Raw genomic sequence first — 20,984 nt, forward strand, 5'->3', positions numbered from 1 at the left:
GCCGAGTTGGGGTGTGCCTCCTGCAACACCCGAGACGCTCCATCTGCTCTCCTGGTGTTTTCTTAAACCCTTTTGGTCCCTCCCAATTGATATGGAACCTCATAGCCTCCAGGTTCAAGATCTGGTTCAGGGACCTGATAGCAACTTCTTTTCTTCTAAATACAGCAATGAAGCAGAGGACATTGAAGTTTAACTTGGGGCAGGACCTTAGCAATCAGAGATTCCAACCTGTTCATTGCCAGTTGGCAAAACCGAGGCCCAGCAAGAGGAGGACGTAGCCCCCGACCACCCAGCAGGACAGGGGCACAACAGGGACATGCCTGGGTCTCGGTTTCACAGCCAGAGTTCCTTCTACTTTGCCCTACTGCGTAGGGCTGCTTGCTCCTGAGGCTCGCCAGTGAGAGAAGCCACCAGTTCTGTGAAATGAATGGCCTGGGCACCTAACCACGCTATCCTCCAGATGGCCTGAGCCTCGGGGATCAAGGTAGCAATGGTAAGTGTGGAAGGCAGGTGGAAGGGTTGTCAGGGCAAGAAAGCACCAGCCAGCTCTTTTTAGGAATTAACCCCTCCGTTCAGTGACCCCTTTTAAAATAAGCAAGCGGTTCTTTGTAAAAAAAGGAGACAAGAAGGCGATGAGAAAGTAGAAACTGAACACCTAGACCATCCCCTCCTCGCCTTCCCTGCGCGACACATGAGGTTTAGTCAAAGCACAGTGAATGGAGGCCTTCCCTCTGGGTTCTAATGGCCATGGCACCAAGACCATATTCCCAGAGCCTGCTTGGTTGTGCAAAGTGCTGTCTCAGGAATCTCGTTTCTCCTTCAGTTTTGCCAGGGAGATAAAGACGGATGATGATGCAGTGGCTGATTATACTCATGCTCTCCAAGACCCAAGGAAAGCCTATATTTACCCCCCCAAAGAGCCAATGTCAGAGGTTCCAGAATGGCCTAGGCTTGAGTGGCCGTCAGATTTCCTGGTCCCACAGGCTTGTGATGGGGAAACTGAGGTGCAGAGGCGAAGAGGCTTGTCCAGGGCTGGCCTCCTGTGTCTGGGCTGTACCCTCTCAGTCCCTTCCCATCTCGGGTTGCCAGTGTCCCCTTCTGTACCACACTGGGGACGGGCAGCACTTGGGAGACTCAGTGACCTCCCAGGCCCTCTCCGGCGCCAGCTCTCCGTGGCGTTCTCATCAATGTCATTAACATCCTCTCCGTTCTCAAGGTTGCTGCTTGCCTATTTATAGAACTGACCAAGAGAATGCCACTACTGCCAGCCATACAGAATACAAATCATGCACTGTGCGTTGGTTTTGATTCTCTCAGACACCTCTTTTCTTTTTTTTAACTCCTTGGACAATGCTTATCTACACCTGGTTTCCCTTCTCAATGCAGACACTCCTGGGAGGAGAGGCAAGTGGGCTCTGCTACCTGCTGATCCCCCACTGTGTGCAGAGGCCCGGCCCTCAAGCACACTGTTTCGTTTAACCCACGCAATCCTGAGAGGTGGGCATTGTCTGCATCCCACGTGTGCTGCTTTCAGAGAGGAAGCAGCCGGCCCCAGGGCTCCTGACCTACAAGTGACAGAAGCGACTTAAATCCAAATCCACAACGTCCATTCTTTCCACGTGCCTTCCCCGTCCCTAATTCCAGCACAGCCTTCTGGGTCAGATGAGGAAGGTGGCTGCAGCATGGTGCCTGTGCATGCTGTGGTTCCTTTGGAGGCCGTATATGTGCTTTCTCATCCAGTCAGGACAACCAGGTTTTTCTGAGGACCTACTGTGTGCCTGATGGAGCCTTGTCTCTCTCCAGGCTGTAGGTGCCATGAGGATATGCCCACTTTGCTCTCTCCAGGCCCAGCACACAGTAGGATGGGTCAGCCCTTGTTGATGAGTGATGGGGCTCAGACTCACCGTCTGTCCAGGGAAGGGAGCAAAGAAGAGGCAGGCCAGTTGGAGCAGCATCAGAGCTGCAGCAGTGCCTTCACGGAGGAGGGAGCAGGGGGCAGGGCAGAGGGTCGGGAAGACCGCTCAGAGGCTGCAGTGGCTTCTGCGGGTGGTGTTCATGCCCTGAGTTCTGGCAGAAGCCCACTTGGTCTACGGCTTCCTCCATCCTGCATCTCAAACTTCACAGAGGCTTTATTTTCCCAACTGTTCTGTCAGGGAAGTCCCAGGGAATGTGAAAAGAACACTGTACAATCTTTCTCTGCTCATCTTCTCAGAAATCTATTTCACAGGGCTTCCCTGGTGGCGCAGGGGTTGAGAGTCTGCCTGCCGATGCAGGGGACACGGGTTCGTGCCCCTGTCCGGGAAGATCCCACGTGCCGCGGAGTGGCTGAGCCCGTGAGCCATGGCCGCTGAGCCTGCGTGTCCGGAGCCTGTGCTCCACAACGGGAGAGGCCACAACAGTGAGAGGCCCGCGTACCGCCAAAAAAAAAAAAGAAATCTATTTCACAAGCAGGATTTTGGAGAGCTGCCATCCTCTCGTTATCCCTCCACCCGGGACTGGCATTAAGCTGTGGAATCGAGGGTCACTCGAGCTTGCCCGTCCTCCTCTGGAAGAGGTTCAGATGTCAGAGTGTCCAGTCCTGTGGCCCAGTGTCCTTGTCTGGCAGCCCCGCCCAGCCAGGGCTCCCCACTGTCTTTGAAAGCCCCACCCTTGACCCCTTTTGTCTGCCAAGAGAACTGGGGGGTCAGTAGAACGCAGTGCTCCACGGATTCAGAGAGCTAAGTGCCTCCCCACCCTTTTATGTATGTTGCTGTTTTCTAGCATTGAACGCAATATACCTTCATTCCGGAACATTTGGAAAATATTGAGAAACAGGAAGGACAAAATAATAATCACCCAGAATTCTGCCACCCCGAGAGAAACACTGCTGGCATCTTGGCACGTTACTCCTCAGTTTCATTTTTTTTTCCTGTGTAATTTTTCTCTTAACATAACTGAGACCACACTGTAAGACAGGATTTATATCCTTCTGACCGCACTTAACATTAAAATGTATCACACATCCGTGGCCTTACAAATACTTTGTAATGATCGTAAAATGCGATTTTAACGGCAGCGTGAATTTTCCCACGTGCAGGTGCTATCTATCATTGGCTCAGGAGTCCCAGGTTTAAGGGTTTGTTTGCTGTTAATCCCAGTGCTAAGTGACCATCTCCCTGAATAAAGGGCTTCATGTCAGTACAGGTGCATCATGGGAAAGCAGCATGGCTGCTCCCAGGGCTCAGAGTTTGGGTTCACCTCTCCCTGTGGCTGTTCCATCCCCACACTAGAAAGTGTCGAGTCAAGGTGGTATGCACACTCAAAATTAGTTGCTGTACGAAAGGAACCCCCTACTAGCTGTGCGGGCAGGTTATTTCCCTTGTTTCCTTCCACTAAATCATGGAATCCCTCTCCCACTAAATTGGATTCCACGAGGATTTCAGGAGATAAAGCAGGTACAGAGCCGAGGGTTTCATACATACAGGCCCTTTGTTAAGCTACCATTAGTATCAGTATTTTTATCTCTTGACTCTCTTGTCTAGTAATTTATCGGGGTCAACAAGGCGACCCCCAGTTTCCATAAGGGCTCACGGGTTCAGCATATGATTGAGCTTGTGGCTAAGATTTGTTACAGCAAAAGGATACACAGCCCAGTGAGCAGCAGGCGAGGCAAAGTCTGCAGGAAACCAGGCAGAAGCGTCTGAGTCCTCTCTGTGCAGTCACACGGGATGGGCTTGATTCCTCCAGCACTGAGTTGTAGCAACACGTGTGAAACGTTGTCTACCAGGGGTGCTCATTAGAGACTCAGCACCAGAGGTAGGCACCTCCGTCTGTACCCACATCCCAGACCCCCACGTGGTTTGCACAAATAATCCAGGCGCGGCAAGCTGCCCTTATTAGTTAGGGAATGGTGGGGACGCTCAGAATCCAAGTTCCCAGAGGCCCGCCCAGCAGGCCCTCGTAAGGATGCAGTTGTAGGCCTGCTCTGTTAACTCCGTTCCGCACAGGTATGCTGAGAGGTCCTATTCCATGTGTTTGGACTACTTCAAGATGGGGGCCGGAGTGGGGTGAGACAGGTGTTCTCATTTCCATAGGACAAAATTGAGGGCTAGTAAAGGGAAGACGTTTACGAGCTGGTCGCCTACTCCGTGTACGGGGGCCTGAGAGGAAGCAAGTTCTGGATAATCCCTCACCGTCCCCTTTCCTGCTAACTTGTGTGTGTCTCTCTCTCTCTAGGCTCTCAAGGGCTCCAAGAAGCTGGTGCTGTCGGTGTACTCAACGGGGCGCATCCCTGGCGGCTACGTCACCAACCATATCTACACCTGGGTAGACCCCCAAGGCCGCAGCATCTCTCCGCCCTCGGGCCTGCCCCAACCCCATGGCAGTACCCTACGGCAGCACGAGGGTGACCGGAGGAGCACCCTACACCTCCTGCAAGGCGGGGATGAGAAAAAGGTGAGCCTCTGGGCCTTGGCCTCGCCGGGCCTCTTGGAGGTGGAGGGCTGGGAATGGGGGCCTGGCCATCAAGACCACATTCTCCTTGCCAAGCCCAGAATAGGGAAGTTTCTTAGAGGCTGGAAGAAGGGGGTTGGGCTGTAGGGGCTCTGGCCTTCGTCTCTCCCTCAAGTCCCAACTGAAGGGTCTTCTTTTCGTTTTAACCTATGCACCACTTATCGTAATTCACACACAGCTGCTGCAACGAGAGCCCGAATACCGTGGTTTAAATAAGCTATAGATTATCTGCCCCTCACATAGCAGAGTAAAGGGGACCATCTAGGCTGACGGGGCAGCTCTGCTCTCCGTCTGCCATCCTCAGGGATACCGCCCCCTTCCGGTTGAAGCCTAGTCCCCCTGTAGCCCCTAGAGTGGAAAGAGGAAGAGAGAGAGCTCAGATGATTTACACTAGAGATGATTTAACTTGTCAGTGGTCCAGACCCAGGCCATGGCCACACGCAGCTGCCAGGACTCCAGGCTCCACAGGGCGCCTTTTGCAGTGTGGGTCTCAGGTTGTAAGGAAGAGAAACCAGAAACCGGTCCTGGTCACCTTCCACAAAGTCAGAATTTACTGGAAGGCTGTGGGCAGCCCCAGAACTGAAGCTGAGGGACTCAGGGTGCAGTCTCCAGGAAGAAAGGGATCCCCATGGTTTCTGTTCTCTGCATCCTTCCCCTCAAGATTCATATTCCTGGGAGGGAGCACCTGATTGGCTGGCGGGGAGGTGCCCTTTGATTGACAGAAACACCAAGACTGTGGCCGGTGGAGGAGGGCTTGTAGCCCAAAGCACCATGGGATGTTGTAACCTGAAGAAGACGGCCAGGGGCATCAATAGATGCCCCCTGCAGAGCTTCCTCCCCGAGACCATGACTGTTTCTTTAGAAAGGACGGAGAGATGGTCCCCCTGATGTTTAAGGTTCACTCCGGGTGCTGTTTGCATTGCACCCTATGGTTGCTCCTGGGACCAAGAAAGTCATTCCTGTAAGCATGACTTTGGTGTGACCATGACCATGGTCAAAGCATGACCATGACTTTGGTCTCTGGTGTTTTAAGACCTTGACACAGCTTGGGGCTCTGAGCCAACCGCCTTCCCTCTGGAGACTCTTTCTCAGCTCTCTTTTCCTGTCCATAAGACCATAACATTTATTTAATGTGTTTTGTGTTCTTTGCTCAAATGTCGATATGCAGGAAGTGGCAGAGATGGCGGGGGCTTCTGTGCCAGGCAAGAGGCAGTGGGGTAGCCAGTTCGTGTGCACCGTCAGAGCCTGCTTGGGCGTCTTCAAGGTGGCCAGGGTTGCAGAGGTGGGCTCATATCCCCTTCCCCGCCTGGCCATCTTGAGAAAGCGGCACAGCCTGTGGCGTTGAGTCATTTTCAAGGCCAGCCTTCCAGGGTGGGTAGTGAACTTTATCTTTTTCTCAAGCTCTTCCCTGTATAGGGCATGGACTTAGAATAGTAAGAGCTCACCATGTGCTGGCTCTGTGCTTACAGCATCTCACTGAATCCTCGTGGCTTCCCCACGGGGTAGGTGTCCTTATGCACATTTTACAGATGCAAAATCCGACATTCAGGGGGCACTGCGGCAGCTAGGACGCATTGAGCGAGTCAGCCCACACTTAGTGAGCACCTATGCCCGACGCCGTTATGGGAGGTGGGAATGGAGAAATGAACAAGAGGCATGAAACCTTGCTCTGGGGAAGCTTCCAGTGAGTTTGGAAGTCATAGGAGGCATGAGACAAAAATTCAGAAATGAGCATAAATAAGCAAGATAATTAAGGTGGTGAAGATTGATGGAAGGAAATAAAATCAGGAAGTGGGTTAGAGAGTGATGGGGAGGGAGGCTCTGCTTCAGATGAGGTGGGCGGGGAAAACCTCTCTGAGGAGATGACTTCTGAGCAGAGACTGAGAGAGGAAGATGGCGCCGCCACGACCGTTCTGGGCACTGAAAATGCCAGGCAGCAAGGACAGCATGTACAAAGGCCCTGAGGTGGGAATGAGCGTGGCATCTTCAAGCCTTAGAGAGAAGGACCCTGCCACTGGAATTGAGTGGGTGGGAGGATTGGGAGGGTGTGAGGTGCCCTCGGGGAGTCTTAGAGTAACGTATATAGGAATGTAGAGGGCAAAGGCTAAGGGGATCATGCTCCAGGGAGGACCCAGATACCTCAGGAGGCGAGAAATACCCTGAACCACACCAGAGAAGCCTCCACAGATTTTATAGTTCCAGGCTGAAGCTTCTACATGCCCCCACCCCGTTCCTCCTTTTGCTGACACAACATGGAGCCCCCGTTTTCCTGTTGAGGAAGGGCATGGGGGAAATGTCTCTGGAGCCCTCACTTCTGTCCCCCTGGCCTGATTCTCTTCTCTCCAGCAGCCCGGTCTCAGCTAATATTCCAGATAGCCACGACCAGACTCCCAGACTTCCCGTGCCAAACTTCAAGAATCCTAACCTCAACCCCAGTGGGAACACACCTTCTAGGGAAATGAGTTCTCAGGGCAATAGTGATGTAAAAATCACATGTAGTAAAATTACCCTTGAAAACCTCCTAAGCTGTCCACTGAAGCTGGTTCTGGGTTTGCAGCCCTTGCTAGGAATGCCCTTCTCCACACTGAAGTGTGAGAACCACCCCATGAGGCTGAAGGAAGGAACAGAAGGGAAGGACACAGGTAGCGCCTCTGGGAATCAAGCCTGTCTGCTCTCAAGTCACCATCACACCGTCAGAGGCGAATAAGGTGCAGAGTTGTTCAGTGTTCCAGCTTCCCATTCTGGGCTAACCCCCAGCCTCTGTATGAAAAAACTGGAACAGATCTGTTGTGGGAGTTAGATAGTATGGGATCAGCGTGGCAGGGAGAGTAAGACACTGGAACCAGGCTGCCTGGGTTCAAGTCCTGGCTCCACCACTTGCCAGCTGTGTGATCTTGGATAAGTTACATAACCTCTCTGAGCCTGAATCTCCTCTTCTATAACATGGAGACAGTGGTAGGGCCTCCTCTCCCCACCCCGTGTAAGGCTCTTGGTTCTGGGCCCTGGTACGCCCAAAGTGCCTGGGTCAGTGCCTGGCACAGTGGAGGTGCTCAGTAAGTATTTATTACATGAAAGACTGAATTAAAATGCAGGGCTCAAAGTCCCCTACTGCCCCCTGCCAGGGTCACTGGCCCATGAGCAAGCGAGCAAGGCTCAGTGGTTCCTTGGTCCCAAGGCCCCGCTCCGGGCTGAGCAGGCAGACCCTCTGCAGCAGTGGCTTCTCCCCCAAGCTCATGCCTTCAGCAGCTGCAGAAATAAGGAGGGGCCTGCCGCTTAGCTCAGGCTGGGGCCCAGCTGGGAATGGAAGGCGAGCAGCCTTTGGGACTGGCTCTGAAGAAAAACCTACAGTTCTCCTGTGTTTCTCCTTTACCATCACACTCACAGCGCTTCTGACACCAGATGTGGGGGTGGGGGTGGGGTTTCCCACCAAGCAGTTCTCTGCGACACCAGCTGGATGTCTTACAGTTTAACTCAATTCTGACACTGTCTACCTGGAGAGAGTGTCCAGTCCCACAGGTTAAGGACTCGGTCCCATGAAACACCCCCCTACCTGTCCCCACTTCAGATACCAGTTGCAAGTCCAGGTTATCAACTGTGCTTCTGACTGATCGGCTGTAACTCAGAGGTTCCCCTGACCCCGTCTCAGCTTTGATTAATTCGCTAAAGTGACTCACAGAACTCAGGAAAACAGTTTACTTACTGTGCACCAGTTTATTATAAAAGGATACGGTAAAGGATACAGATGAACATCCAGATGGAAGGGATGTGTAGGGCAGGTTATGTGGGAAGGGGCGCAGAGCTTCCGTGCCCCCTCCAGGTGCACCACTCTCCCTGTACCTCCACCTGTTCACTGACCCAGAAGCTCTCTGAACCCCATACTATTGGGATTTTTATGGAGCCTTCATCATGTAGGCATGATCAATTTTTTAAAATTTTATTTATTTTTTTTGGCCTCGACGGGTCTTAGTCGCGGCATGCGGGATCTTCAATGTGGTGCGCGGACTCTTCATTGTGGCATGTGGGCTTCTCTTTAGTTGTGGTGTGCAGGTTTTCTCTCTCTAGTTGAGGCGCTCAAGCTTAGTAGTTGTGGCACGCAGGCTTAGTTGCTACCCACGACATGTGGGATCTTAGTTGCTACCTGCGGCATGTGGGATCCCTGACCCGGGATCGAACCCGTGTCCCCTGCATTGCAAGGTGGATTCCTTACCACTGGACCCCAGGGAAGTCCCATGCACGATCAGTTATTTAACTCCACTTCCAGCCCCTCTTCCCTCTCTGGAGAAATTGGGGTGGGGCTGAAAATCCCAAGCTTCTAATCATGGCTTGGTCTTTCTGGGGACCAGCCACCCTCCAGGAGCCCAATCAGAGTTGCCTCATTAGAACAACAGATACGCTTAGTGCTCTTATCACCTAGGAATTTACAAAGGTTTCAGGAGCTCAGTGCCAGGAACGAAGACAAAGACAAAATATATATTTCTTAGTATAAATCACAGTATCGCACCTGGTATCAGAACTCCCTGACTGTGTGACCTTGGGTGAGTCACTTAACCTTGGGTGAGTCACTTAAGCTTCCCTAGCCGTGGTTTGGGGATGGTCATAGCAGCCATATGGGGCTGTTTCAAGAATCAATAAACCATGTGCACAGAGGACAGCGCCTGGGGCATAGTAATTCATTGCAGTAACAACCATCATTTATCCACTTCCTAGGTGCTCGGTACCTTTCATATCATTTTTATCCCCAAATGTTTACTGATGTCATCTCCTGAGGTTGTTCATGCTGCTTCCTGGACAGGGTTGGGGTTCTAGAGGAAGATGGGAAGGGGGATGGCAGTGCTTGTGCCGGGCAAGCTGTGCAACTCTCATTTCACCCGTGGGGAAACTGAAGATCAGAAAAGCAACAGGCCCTGCCCCAGGGTTGCCCAGGAGTAAAGGGTAGAACCAGGATGCGAACTCAAGCCTGTGGGAGGCAGTGCAGTGAGCTGATTAAATGCCTGGGCTCTGCCAGCTGTTTGACCTTGGCCGTGTCATTTCACCTCTCTGGCCTCACCTTCCTCACCTGGAAAATGGGTATAATAAGAGAAACCATAGAGGAGGAAAGAGGACTCCACGAAGTAAGGCACGTAAAGTGCTGAGCACAGTGCCTGGGATCTAGGAAGGACTCAGTACGTTTAGTAACCAGTTGATTTAGGGAGTTATCATTATATTCTTATTATTGGTGGGAGTGGTATTCTTTCACTGTCCCAGGCTGCCTCTCACAGCTTAGTGCCCTTTCCCATAGGTGAGTTTTGTTTCCTGACAAGTGCTGGTGGAGTTTCCAGCAGGTGATTGAAGCAGATACCCTGCTGTTGGTAGGTCTGTTATTACAGTCCTGGGGTGAAGACTCCGTTTTATTCCCATGTGAAGGATTTATGGGGAAGTGACTGGCAGGCAGTGGGGCTTGTTTTCATCCTTAGTATTCAAAGGCGGGGACCACAGCCATCTGTGTGCTCCTGGGTTCCTGTCTGCTCTCTCCCCCGAGAATCTTCATGTCCCGGAGCTGGAGAGGCCAGGTGGGGGTGGGAATGGGGGAGGGACTGACCCACGCCACCAAGTGAACTGGGCTGGAGCCTTGGTGTGAGGCCCCCAGGCCAGGCCTGGCTTGTTCCATGCCCCAGCACAGCCTACAGGAAGGGTCCATCCGGGTTTGAGGCGGGCGCTGCCACTCTGTCCTCAGCCAGCCTCACTGATGTCCCCCAGGTGTGAAGCTCGCCTTCCCTCACCCCACCAGCGTCGTAAAGCACACACTTCATCTTAAAGGAGCTCCAGAAGTTGGCCTCCTCTGCTGCTAGCCCTCCCCAGTAGTCTTCCTAAAATCCGAATCTGAGCCTTTTCTCTCCTGCTTGAAGCCCAGGCTTGTTGACCTCGCTCACTGCCCCACACAGGCTAGTGCCATACCTTCCTTCCCTGCCACTCTCCCACCAAACAGAACCCTGCAGTGATCCCAGGGGGCCTTTCTCTGTCATTTTTCTGAGCTTTTGCACACGTTCTTGCCCTCCCCTTGCCCTGGTTGACCCCCTCGGCCTTCAGGGCTTGGGGGTCATATTTCTGGGATGCTCTGCCTGTGGTCGGGCTCCCAGGAATGGACTCTGAGACCAAGATTTCCCTGAAAGAGGAATGTGCTTGTGGTAGACAGAATAATGATGCCCCAAAGACATCTACCTCCTAATCTCTGGAGCCTGTGAACAGGTCACTTTACATGCAAAGGGACTTTCCAGGTGTGATTAAGATGAGGATCTTGAGATACAGACATTATCCTGGATTATGTGGATGGACCCAATGTGATCACAAGTGTCCTTAGAAGAAGGCAGGAGTGTCAGAGTCAGAAAAAGGTGGTGTGATGCCAGGAGCAGAGAGAGAGAGAGATCAGAAGATGCTACACTGCTGGCTTTGAAGATGAAGGATGGGGCCATGAGCCCAAGAATGCAGGTGGCCTCTAGAAGCTAGAAAAGGCAAGAAAATGGGTTCTCCCCAACAACCTCTAGAAGGAATGCAGTCCTGTTGACCCACTGTAGACTTTTGACCTCCAGAGCTTTGGGATAATAAATCTGTGTTGTTTTAAGCCCCTAAATCCATGGTCATTTATTACAGCAGCAATGCAATGCCCTGGGAACTCCACCAGAAAAGGCATGAGGAATACAGGACTGGGCGGAGGGAGGAGTAGGCTGTGATACCATCTCTGCAGAGGCCTTGGCTGGTCCCAAGGGAGCTCTGGAGCTGGGGGTGACTTGCAAGGTTGTCCTGAATTGAGGCAGGGGTCAGGCTTTCGCTCGTCTGCATCAACTAGTCATTGGATGGGAGCTGCTCCAGGGAGGCTGTGACCATAGGTGAGGCAGGTCCTGGCAGGCACTCAGCTGTGAGCCATCAACAGCCAATACTCCAGCTCAGGGGTTCCTCTGAGGACAGGGACCCAGTTAGATTCTCCCCTGAATCTGTGCCCAGTGCGGAGTTGGGGTTTGGTTTGCACTGGATGGAATACCAGCACTGGCTCACATGCACACGGCCTGTCCCTGGTCTAAGAAGCAGCCCATGTTCATTCTCTCGCATGAAGAAGGCTTCCTCATTCTTTCCAGATCATAGCTGCCCAAGCTCAGCGCCATGGCTTGCCCAAGAGGGACATTTTGAAGATGACAGTAGCTGACGCTGTGCGGGTGCTTCTGCAGTCATGATTCTAAGTCCTCCAAGTAGATACACCCGTTCGTCACTCACAACAACCCAATAAAGTTGCTGTGATTGTTATCCCCATTTTATAGATGAGAAAACTGAGGCACAGAGAGGTGAAGTAACTTGCCCAGTGTTACACACCTAGCGAATGTCATTGCCGGGATTAAACTTCCACAGTCTGGCTTCAGAGTCTACACAGGCAGCCACCACACTGTCACCTCCCAAACACACAGACCTGGATGTGATGAGGGAGGGACCAGGGTGAACCAGGGTACACCTCGGTCACCTCAAACCTATCCCAGCCCTGGAGCTGCATTGGGGAAGGGAGGGGGCTAGGAAGTTGTTCCCAAGTCCGACTTCAAGCGTCCCCAGAGCCTGCTGTTCCCAGAACTCTGACATTTCTGGGTGACTGCTCACAAGTTCCCCTGAGGCTTCTGTGGGCCTCACGGATGCTCTCCTTTATAATGTGGCCATGGTGTCTGTTGAGGGGATGGGGGCCTGGCTCTAGACTAAAGGGGCTGGGGCCACTCCACTGGGCGGCACGGCCTGGCACTCTCCCACAGGGATGGGCCTCCCTGACATGCTGCGGAGTCTACAGTCTTAGAACCAAACCATGTAGAGTCGTTCTGTGTGTAGGGCTCTCTCCCGACAGTGGCCTGCCAGCCAGTAGGTGTCAGCTGCGGCTCTGCGGCCTTGTCTGGTTTTGTCCTGTGCAAAGTAGCACCAACAGTGGCTAGCATTTATTGAGCGTTTACTGTGGGCCAGAGACTAGCCTACATTTGTCTCTCAATTTGATCCTCTCCCTGGTAATCTTATAAGGCAGACACTATTTTCATCCTCATTTTCTAGGTGAGGAGGCTGAGGCACAGAGAAGTGAAGTAACATGCCCAAGGTCACACAGCCGGGCCCCCACTGGTCAGTTTGGACTTGAGTCAGTCCTCTTCAGCACCACCCCGCTGACCTCTGGCGGCGGGGGGGGGTCGAAGAAGGAAGATAATAAATGTAAAAAGCTTCTCCTGGTGGCTGGTGCAGAGCCCCTGATAACTCTTAGATGAATGACTTTTCGGAAGTAGAAAGCTAGTTGGATGGCTTCCCTGACACCATGACATTTGCCCTCCCCTGATGCCCGCCGGGACCTCCACCCCTTCCTCTCCTGCGGGTGGTCACACTGTGCTCTCTTTAGGCCCCTCACATGTCACTGGGTCTTAACTTGTTGCGGGATGTTTTCTGTCCTTTTGGGGTAGGTTCCAGCTGTTCTGGCCACTTCTTTTTGTAAGTTCCCCTTTCAGACGCAAGGCACACCTAACCTGCATGTTCCTGCATAGATTCTGAGGCTTCCTGAATCTGCCCCAGCCTCTCCTGCCCAGTCACCCACCTCCCCGGCCCCCATCCCACCCCCGGCGCTCCCTGCTCTGGCCACAGGGGCTCACTTCTCCGGTCCTGTGCGACGTGTGCTCCCCTCCTGCTGTCCCATGACCCTGAATGCCCGTCTTGCCCTTGCCCTCCCCTTGCCTGGCTGACTCCTGCCCACCCTCCAATCTCATCAGAGACGTCACTTTCTCCAGGAAGCCCCTCCCCACTCATCCCCCCACCTCCAGGCGGGACCATTTTTCCTCCTCTGCACCCACACTGCCCGCAAGTCACCCCATCTGGCTCTGATCACGCGGTACCGTGAAGGTTTGTTTACTGGTCTCTCTGCCCCTCAGGACTCTGAGCCATTGGGAGCAGGCCTGTGTCTGGGTCATCTCCACATCCCCTGGCCTGGCACTGGGTCTGCCCTTAGTGGGCGCTCCCTGTGCCTGTGGAATGAAGGGCTGCTGAAGCGACACTGCCGTGGCCTCTCAGGATGGATGGCAAAGCAGGAGACCCCTGGGGAGGCGGGAGACCCCTGGGGTGGCAGGTGGTGGGGCCCTGCACCTGGACTTAGCCTTGATCCGAAGGTGGGAGGGTAGGAGGTGAGGGAGCTGGGTGGAGGGTCCGCAGCCTGACGGGTACTCCCTGACTGAAGGGCGTGTAGTCAAGGGCAGCCAGTGGAGGCCTAGAGAGCCTGTGGCCGCCATGCTGTGAGGAACACATGAAAACCTGGAGTGTCTAGAGTGTTAGCGCCAGAGGGGTCCCTGGAGGTCCTCTCCTCAGCGCCTTCCTTTTACCGCACTTGTACCTGTGACCCACGGAGGGGAGAGGGGCTTCCCCAAGTCACCCAGCAAACCAGGGACAGAGCTGGGGAAGAAACCGGAATGTTCCAGATCTTGCAGGCCCGAATAGGTGTGCCCGTCAGAGTATGGGAGGGGGTGTCTTTAGCCTTTCGCCCCCCAAGGTTCCTGGTGCCCTCCAGGCCCTCGAATACTCTCTTCCCTCCCTCCTGCAGGTGAACCTGGTGCTGGGGGATGGCCGGTCCCTGGGCCTCACCATCCGTGGGGGAGCCGAGTACGGCCTGGGCATTTACATCACTGGCGTGGACCCGGGCTCTGAAGCGGAAAGCAGCGGGCTCAAGGTGAGAGACCCGTGACTCCCAGGGAGGGGATGGGGCGCCAGGCTGAACGTGCTGGGGCGAGGGAGGGAAGGACCTGTGTGTGGAGCCCTGTGCAGCTGATTTCAACGGGACGTCCGGCAGAGCAGTTGGCACCCCACGGGAAGGACCTGTCCCGGCGGAGAGCCCTCCCCTGGCTGCATGGCTCTAGTTCAGAGCTCAGAGCGGGCAGCAGGAGCCGCCACCACTCCCGAGCCCCGAGTTCTCCTAGCCATCCGCAGAGCAGGGCAGCCTCCCAGTGTTTTGGAAACACTGCTGATGGCCTGTGATGGCCCCGACTTCAGGGTTGATTGCGGTACTCGGAGAGGGAAGAGGAGAGGAAGCTGCAGGCCGGGGTGGGTTTGCACCGGGCAGCCTCGGGGCTGGCGTTTGATCCAGAGCAACCAGCAATTAGCTGTCCTTTTAAAGAGGGCTATCTGTGTGCTCAGCATCCGTAATTGACGTTACACATATCATCTCATTGAACCTTATCCCGTGGCGTAGTATGTTATTACCCGAATTTCCCGGTTGGGGAAACTGAGGCATGTAGAGGTTAAACAGACTTGTTCAAGGTCATGCAGCTGATCAGTTGCAGAGCAGGGTTTGAGCCCAATTGTCTTAATTCCAAAGCCCATGGTCTTAACTGCTACACTGTATCCCCTTCTGGGGAGGGCCAGGAACTGGCTCAGAGCTTTGCGGGGGGAGGTGACAGTGAGTGAGGCAGAGACTGTCCACAAGGGCACTGGACTCAGGACACCTAGTCACCTAGATAAATGGCAGCATGCTTTGGGGCTAAATCCTGGTGGCAGGGATGCCACAGCAGCAGTGACCCTGGGCACAGGTGGCGTTTGAGCCACATCTTGTGGGACGAGAGAGGCTGTTGGGTAAATGGGCTGGGCTGTGGAGCTGTCTGGTTGAAGGTGCCATGTGGTTTGACCGTGTGTGACTGGATGGGCAACTATAGCCACATGTGAGGCTGGGAATGAAGGCACGAGATGAGGTCGTGCCTTCCTAACAAAGGGCCTTGAATGCCCCACTGATGGAGGGAAGCGGATTCTCTGTGCGGACGAGAAGAAGGGTCATGGCGGATCAGAGTGGTGGTCAGGAGACCTCTCCCCCCACCAAGCCACAAAGGATGAGGCTGGAGTGGCAGAGAGACAGGAATGAGACTGCAGCCTCATCCTCCATGCCGTGGCTCGGGGGGTTCTCTTAGGAAACACGGCGTAATGGGAAGAGCTCTGGCTCTGGAGTCCAGATCCCAGCTTTGCTGCTTTTCTTTTAGTAGCTGTGTGACCTTGGAGAATCCCTCTACCTCTCTGAGTTTCCCTTCCCTTTCCCAGATAATAACAATATATAGCATCTCTTTCTCAGAAAAAAATGAGGAACAAACTCACAGTGACCTTAAAAATAAAGGTTAAAATTATTCAGGGTCTGTGTTATGGACTGAATGTTTGTGTTCCTCCCAAATTCATACCTTGAAACCCTAACCCCCAAAGTGATGATCCTAGGAGGTGTGGCCTTTGGGAGGTGATTGGGTCATGAAGGTAGAACCTCATGAATGGAATTAGTGCCCTTAGAAAAGGGACCCCAATGAGATCCCTGGCTGTCTTTCCGCCTTGGGAGGATACAATGAGAAGGAAGTTGGCAGTCTGCACCTCAGAAGAGGGTCCTCCCCAAAACCTGACCGCACTGGCTCCCTGATCTCAGACATTCAGCCTCCACAACTCCAAGAAATAAATGTCCGTTGTCTATAAGCTATCCAGTCCGTGGTGCTTTGTTATACAGCCTAGACTGACTGAGACAGTCTGCTCTTTCCCAAGCACTTTATGTCTTTAATAAAATCACCTAAACCTCCCAACACTCCTGCGAAAGCAGTTCTTCCGTTAGCCCATTTTATAGACGCAGTGTCTGGGACTCAGAGAGCTGCACAGCTGTGAGAGGCAAAGCCGGGATTCCCATCCAGGAATCAGAATTCTGGTTCTAGAACTGTGCTGGTTACCAGGCCAGCCTGGGCGGGGGTGGGGAGAGGAGTAGATGCCCCACAAATGTTGGTAGGCTCTAGGTGATTCTGAAATGCCCTGGGTCTCCGGCTTGCTATGCTCTCAGCGAGTAAAGATGATTCCTTGTTGGGACTCCAAAAGGAGACAATCTCATGGTATTCTACATGCAGATTGTAGTTAATAAATTTGTTATTTTGTATGAATTTTAGATTTACTGAAAAGTTGCAAAGAGATTACCCATTTGTTCTTTATCCGGCTTCCTCTAATGTTAACATCTTATATAACCATGATGCGTTTGTCAAGACTAAGAAACTAACATTGGTACAATACTGTTAAACAAACTACAGACTTTATTCAGAGTTCACCAGTTTTCCCACTAATGCCCCTTTTCTATTCTAGGATACAGTCCAGTTCAGCATAGCACGTTGTGTTTAGCCTGTATGCATTTTTAATTCCATTTATTTTCCCCAAAATTTCAAAAAAGATTCAAGTCAGTTTCTAGACACACAGTAAAGATTGTTTTAAAAGATTAAGTGAGGAAATCGGGAGGAAGAAAACTGGAGGCAGAGAGAAAGAGAGAAAGCCGAGGTGAGAGTCCTTCCGAGAACACTCGCCGCGTGGGGCTGCAAACCGCTACAGGCAGCACACGGATTTGACTCCAAGCTTCCCGGCAGCCAACACAAAGAGGGAAGCAGGTCAGGGACATTTGTAAGATGAAAACAGACCAACTGTGCTGGAGAAGCCTGGTTATTCCTCTTCCTGAGGCCTGAGGGCAGTTTTCCTCTGGTCCTTCTTAGGGAGGATGCTGTGTGATGATGTAAGCAGTGTCTTCAGTGACAGCAAATGCATGAGCAGGTTCCATACTTTGTTGGTGGTGAATACACTCTTACTGAATCCATGTTAAGAGAAAGTGGGAGCGGGGAGCGGCAGCGTGCCAGAGAGATGACATGCTAGGTTCTGGCCGGAGAGGACTGAGCATCTCTCTGTCTCTCTCTGTCTCTCTATCTCTCTCTCTCTTTCCCCCTCTGATTACTGACAGGTGGTAGCTTTGCTATCGTTTTAGCCACTTACTGAGCAGTTACTATGTTAGGACTGCGCTAAATGCTTCACATTGTCTTACTAACTTTTGCAACAGTGTATGAAAAGGGAACGTCCTTCTCCCTCTTTGACAGGTGGCAGAACAATAGCAAGCAGCTTGCCCAAGGTCGCCCAGCTAGGAAGCGCTAGATTTGGACTCACACCTGCTCAATCCAAGTCCATGCTCTTAACCACCATGTTCCACTGCCTCCCAGTGATAATGTGGGTGTTACCATCTCCAGTTTACTGTTGAAGAAACCAAGCCTCATGGAGATAAAGGCCAAATTCTTTCTCATGTCAGAACTGGGATTTGAACCCAGGCCTCACAGAGCCTAGGCTTGCCCTGTTTGGGGGAAATGGGAGGCCTAGGACCTGCCCTGACCAGCTGTGTGAAGGTGGACTTGTCCCCTGCTCTCTGGGCCTCAGTCTCCCAGCTCAGACAGTCAGCAATTGAACGGTTGGGCAGGCGGATCTCTTGAGGCTTTCTCCTAGATCTGCACATTTTCCCGGCCTGAGAGCACCAGTGGGTGCGCAGGTACAGGAATGTGATCCGTTCTCCTTCACCTGCAGGTTCCCATACCCACTGAGAGATGCCAGAGTAGGTAACCTGCCGGCAGATCCCTCTTGTGTGTGGAAGGAAGGAAGGAAGTGGGCATTACATGCAGGCAGTGGGTCTCCCTGGCTGCCCCTCCTGTCCTTCCTTGCATTTAATCAGCAGATATATGCTAAGGATTCCTGAGTGCCAGACACTGTACTTGCCCTGTGGCTTCTGAGCTGAGCCAGACAGACACAGTCCCTGACGTCCTGGAGCTTACTTTCTAGTGGGAAGACAAGGGCGGAATAAGTTCCACAACTGTTTGTTTAATTACAATTGTGATAAATACCAGGATGGCAAAGTACATGGAACTCTGTCTGGTGGTAGATATCCAGGAAGGCTTCCTGGAGAAAGAAACATTTCAGTTGAAATTTAAAAGGAGAAAATTAATTATGTGAAAGAGGAAAGGAGAATTTCAGGCAGAAAGGACAGAAAATGCTGAGTCCCTGAAGTGGAAAGAAGTGTTCCAGGATGCAAAGGAAGACCAGAGTTGGCCAAACGCAGAAAGCCGGGCAGGGAGAAGGTGCCAGGTGATGCTGAGGAGGTGAACAGCCAGATCACACAGGGTGTATAATGCACCCAAGACTGCAGCCATGAAAAGATGATGCTTGAGATCTGCAGTTATTAATATGGAAGGATGTCCATGGTATGTTATTAGGTGGGAAACAGACTGCCAAACCATGTATCTATCAGGATCGCATGCATGTTGTATGCGTATACAAAAATATGCCCAGAGAAACGTCTACACGTGGTTATCCCGAGGTGGGAAGATTATGGATGATTTTCATTTTATTCTCTACATCCTTATACAGTCTCTGAATGGAGCAAATACTAGTTTTATAGTCACGGAAACAGCAGCAATAAAGCAGTTTCCATTTTGAAACAAGGCAGAGGAAAAATATTCCATAGAAGTTCCTCAGTTACTTTAGTTTGCTTCTCAGTTGTAGGCAGTCAGAGGCTTTATTTGCTCATAAAATGCCCGCCTTCAGTAAAGTCCCCTCCATCTTCAGTCCCCACCGCAGTAAAGCATTTTATATTCCCTGCCACTGTTTTACTTTCTGCTCCAAGGTCCCTCGCATATGCTAACACCTGCCTGCACTCACTCAGGCGTCAGGGACTGATTGATTCTGTTTGTTGCCAACGCACTTTCCATGGAATTAGGCATATTGAAATGGAATAAAGGGGCTTGGCCGTGTGGGCGGTAGAGCCAAGAACAGGCTTTATTTGGACATAGGGCTCCTTGCCACCGTGCAGAGCTTTCCTGGGGCAATAGTTCCCCTTGTGCCTGGCTTCCAGCCGCTCCCTTAGCTCCTGAGGGGCCCTGTGAGTCCAGCCAACACTGCTGGGAGGAGAAGCTCCTAGGGGGAGGTCAGGCACTCACTTCCCAGTATTCACCCGGGGGGGTCGGCGGGGCAGGGGGTGGGGGGCCTGGGGGGCGGCCGCATGGAACTTGGAACTGTCCCGCCCTCCCGGCATGGGCTGACTGCCCCTTCGGCATTGATCTCTAGGCCTCTCTTACTCCTTTGCACCTGCCCCCAGCAAATCCTACCAGAGAATGGGCCGTAAAACTTTGTTCCTTTAAGGACAGCCAGAATCGACAGGCATTTAAAACTAACAGTAATGGTAGCAGTTTATTAACCAGTTATTATGAATTGGGCACTGTGCTAAACGCTTCAGATTCACCCTTATTTAATCCTCCAGTAACCCTACGGCATTTAATAATGCCATTTAATAGATGAGCAGCTGAGGCTCACAGAGGTGTAGTACCTTGCTCAGGATCACACGGGGATCCGGCCCTAGCCCTTCAAGCCCTCTGAAAGCCATGGGCTTTTCTCTGCCACCTCCCTGGTCCCTTAAACTGGCTAAATATCAAAAGAATGCGGAGGAAAGAAACAACGGCCACTTAGTCTTCTTAGAAGTCACCAAGCTTCTGAAGCCCGGAGTGGTTGTCCCTGACCCTGCCCAGCTCCTCGGCCTTCACCCTTGAGGTCATTGCAGGGTGGGAGGCCCATTTTGTTTTCGCCAGTGGGAGCCACGCTTCCATCCTGGCTGGGGTTCCCTGGGGCAGGATCTCTGTTCTCATGGATGCCCCACCCTTGGGGTCACCACTGTGCTACTTGTGGTCTTGGGGCCAGCTGTGGAGCACCAGCTTCACATTCGATGTCTCAGTGGCTATGGGGATGAACTGCTACTTTGCAGATCTGTCGTGTGTGCTGTATGTCCGCTAAATTGGAGAAGCCAACTGGGCCTCTGCAGACTGGCGTTTGCCAGGGTCCTCTCTAGACTAAGCCTGGGATGGCAGCCTTTGCAGAACACTCACCCAGTAGCAGGTGATCTCCACGTGTCAGCTCTTACCCTCACCACAGCTCCATGAGGTGGGAACTTGTAATCCCATCATAATTTGGGATTATTTATTAATGACTGTCTCTTTTCTGAGATCCCAGCAGCATGGGGCAGAGACTGGGTGTTCTTTACACACTGTTATCGCCCTGCCCACACAGTGCCTGGCACACCGTGGGTGTCTTGAATGAAGGAGTCAGTGGCTGCAGCTGAGGCAGGCCCCAAGCCAGGTCTTTTTTTTTTTTTCACATCTTTATTGGAGTATAATTGCTTTACAACGGTGTGTTAGTTTCTGCTTTATAACAAAGGGAATCAGTTATCCATATACATATGTTCCCATATCTCTTCCCTCTTGCGTCTCCCTCCCACACTCCCTATCCCACCCCTCCAGGCGGTCACAAAGCACGAGCTGATCTCCCTGTGCTATGCGGCTGCTTCCCACTAGCTATCTGTTTTACGTTGGGTAGTGTATAGTCTTTTTGACTCCAAAGCTCCAATCTTGACCGCTGCTTCATTTGCATCCTGGCCTGAACATGGCACAGAGCTGGCAGCTTTGTTAAGGGATGAATCCTGATGAGAGGTGTTAGTGGTTTTTACAACTACCTGGGATGGCCCTGAGCAGTCAGACCCTTTCCCTTAGAGACTCCTGCCTTCATGTTGAAGAAGCTGAGGAGCAGCCACGGCCCGCAGTGAGTTTGCTCATCCAAGGTGCCCATGGGCATTTGGTGCCCCCTTCAGCTCTTCTGTGATGAAGGATAAGTGACAGGAATCC

General features: G+C 52.4%; 1 protein-coding gene across 3 annotated transcripts in view; it reads left to right on the forward strand.

The window, feature by feature from the left end:
• Positions 1–20,984, forward strand: part of WHRN (whirlin) — an 88,380-nt gene that overhangs the window by 19,454 nt on the left and 47,942 nt on the right. For all 3 annotated transcript variants that reach the window (XM_032635135.1, XM_032635136.1, XM_032635137.1), the window contains exons 2-3: positions 4,216–4,434; positions 14,060–14,185. In XM_032635135.1, the coding sequence (XP_032491026.1) occupies positions 4,216–4,434; positions 14,060–14,185 (345 nt within the window). The remainder of the gene's footprint in view (positions 1–4,215; positions 4,435–14,059; positions 14,186–20,984) is intronic.

Source organism: Phocoena sinus, chromosome 6 (genome assembly GCF_008692025.1).
Source record: "Phocoena sinus isolate mPhoSin1 chromosome 6, mPhoSin1.pri, whole genome shotgun sequence".
In the NCBI taxonomy this organism is placed as follows: domain Eukaryota; kingdom Metazoa; phylum Chordata; class Mammalia; order Artiodactyla; family Phocoenidae; genus Phocoena; species Phocoena sinus.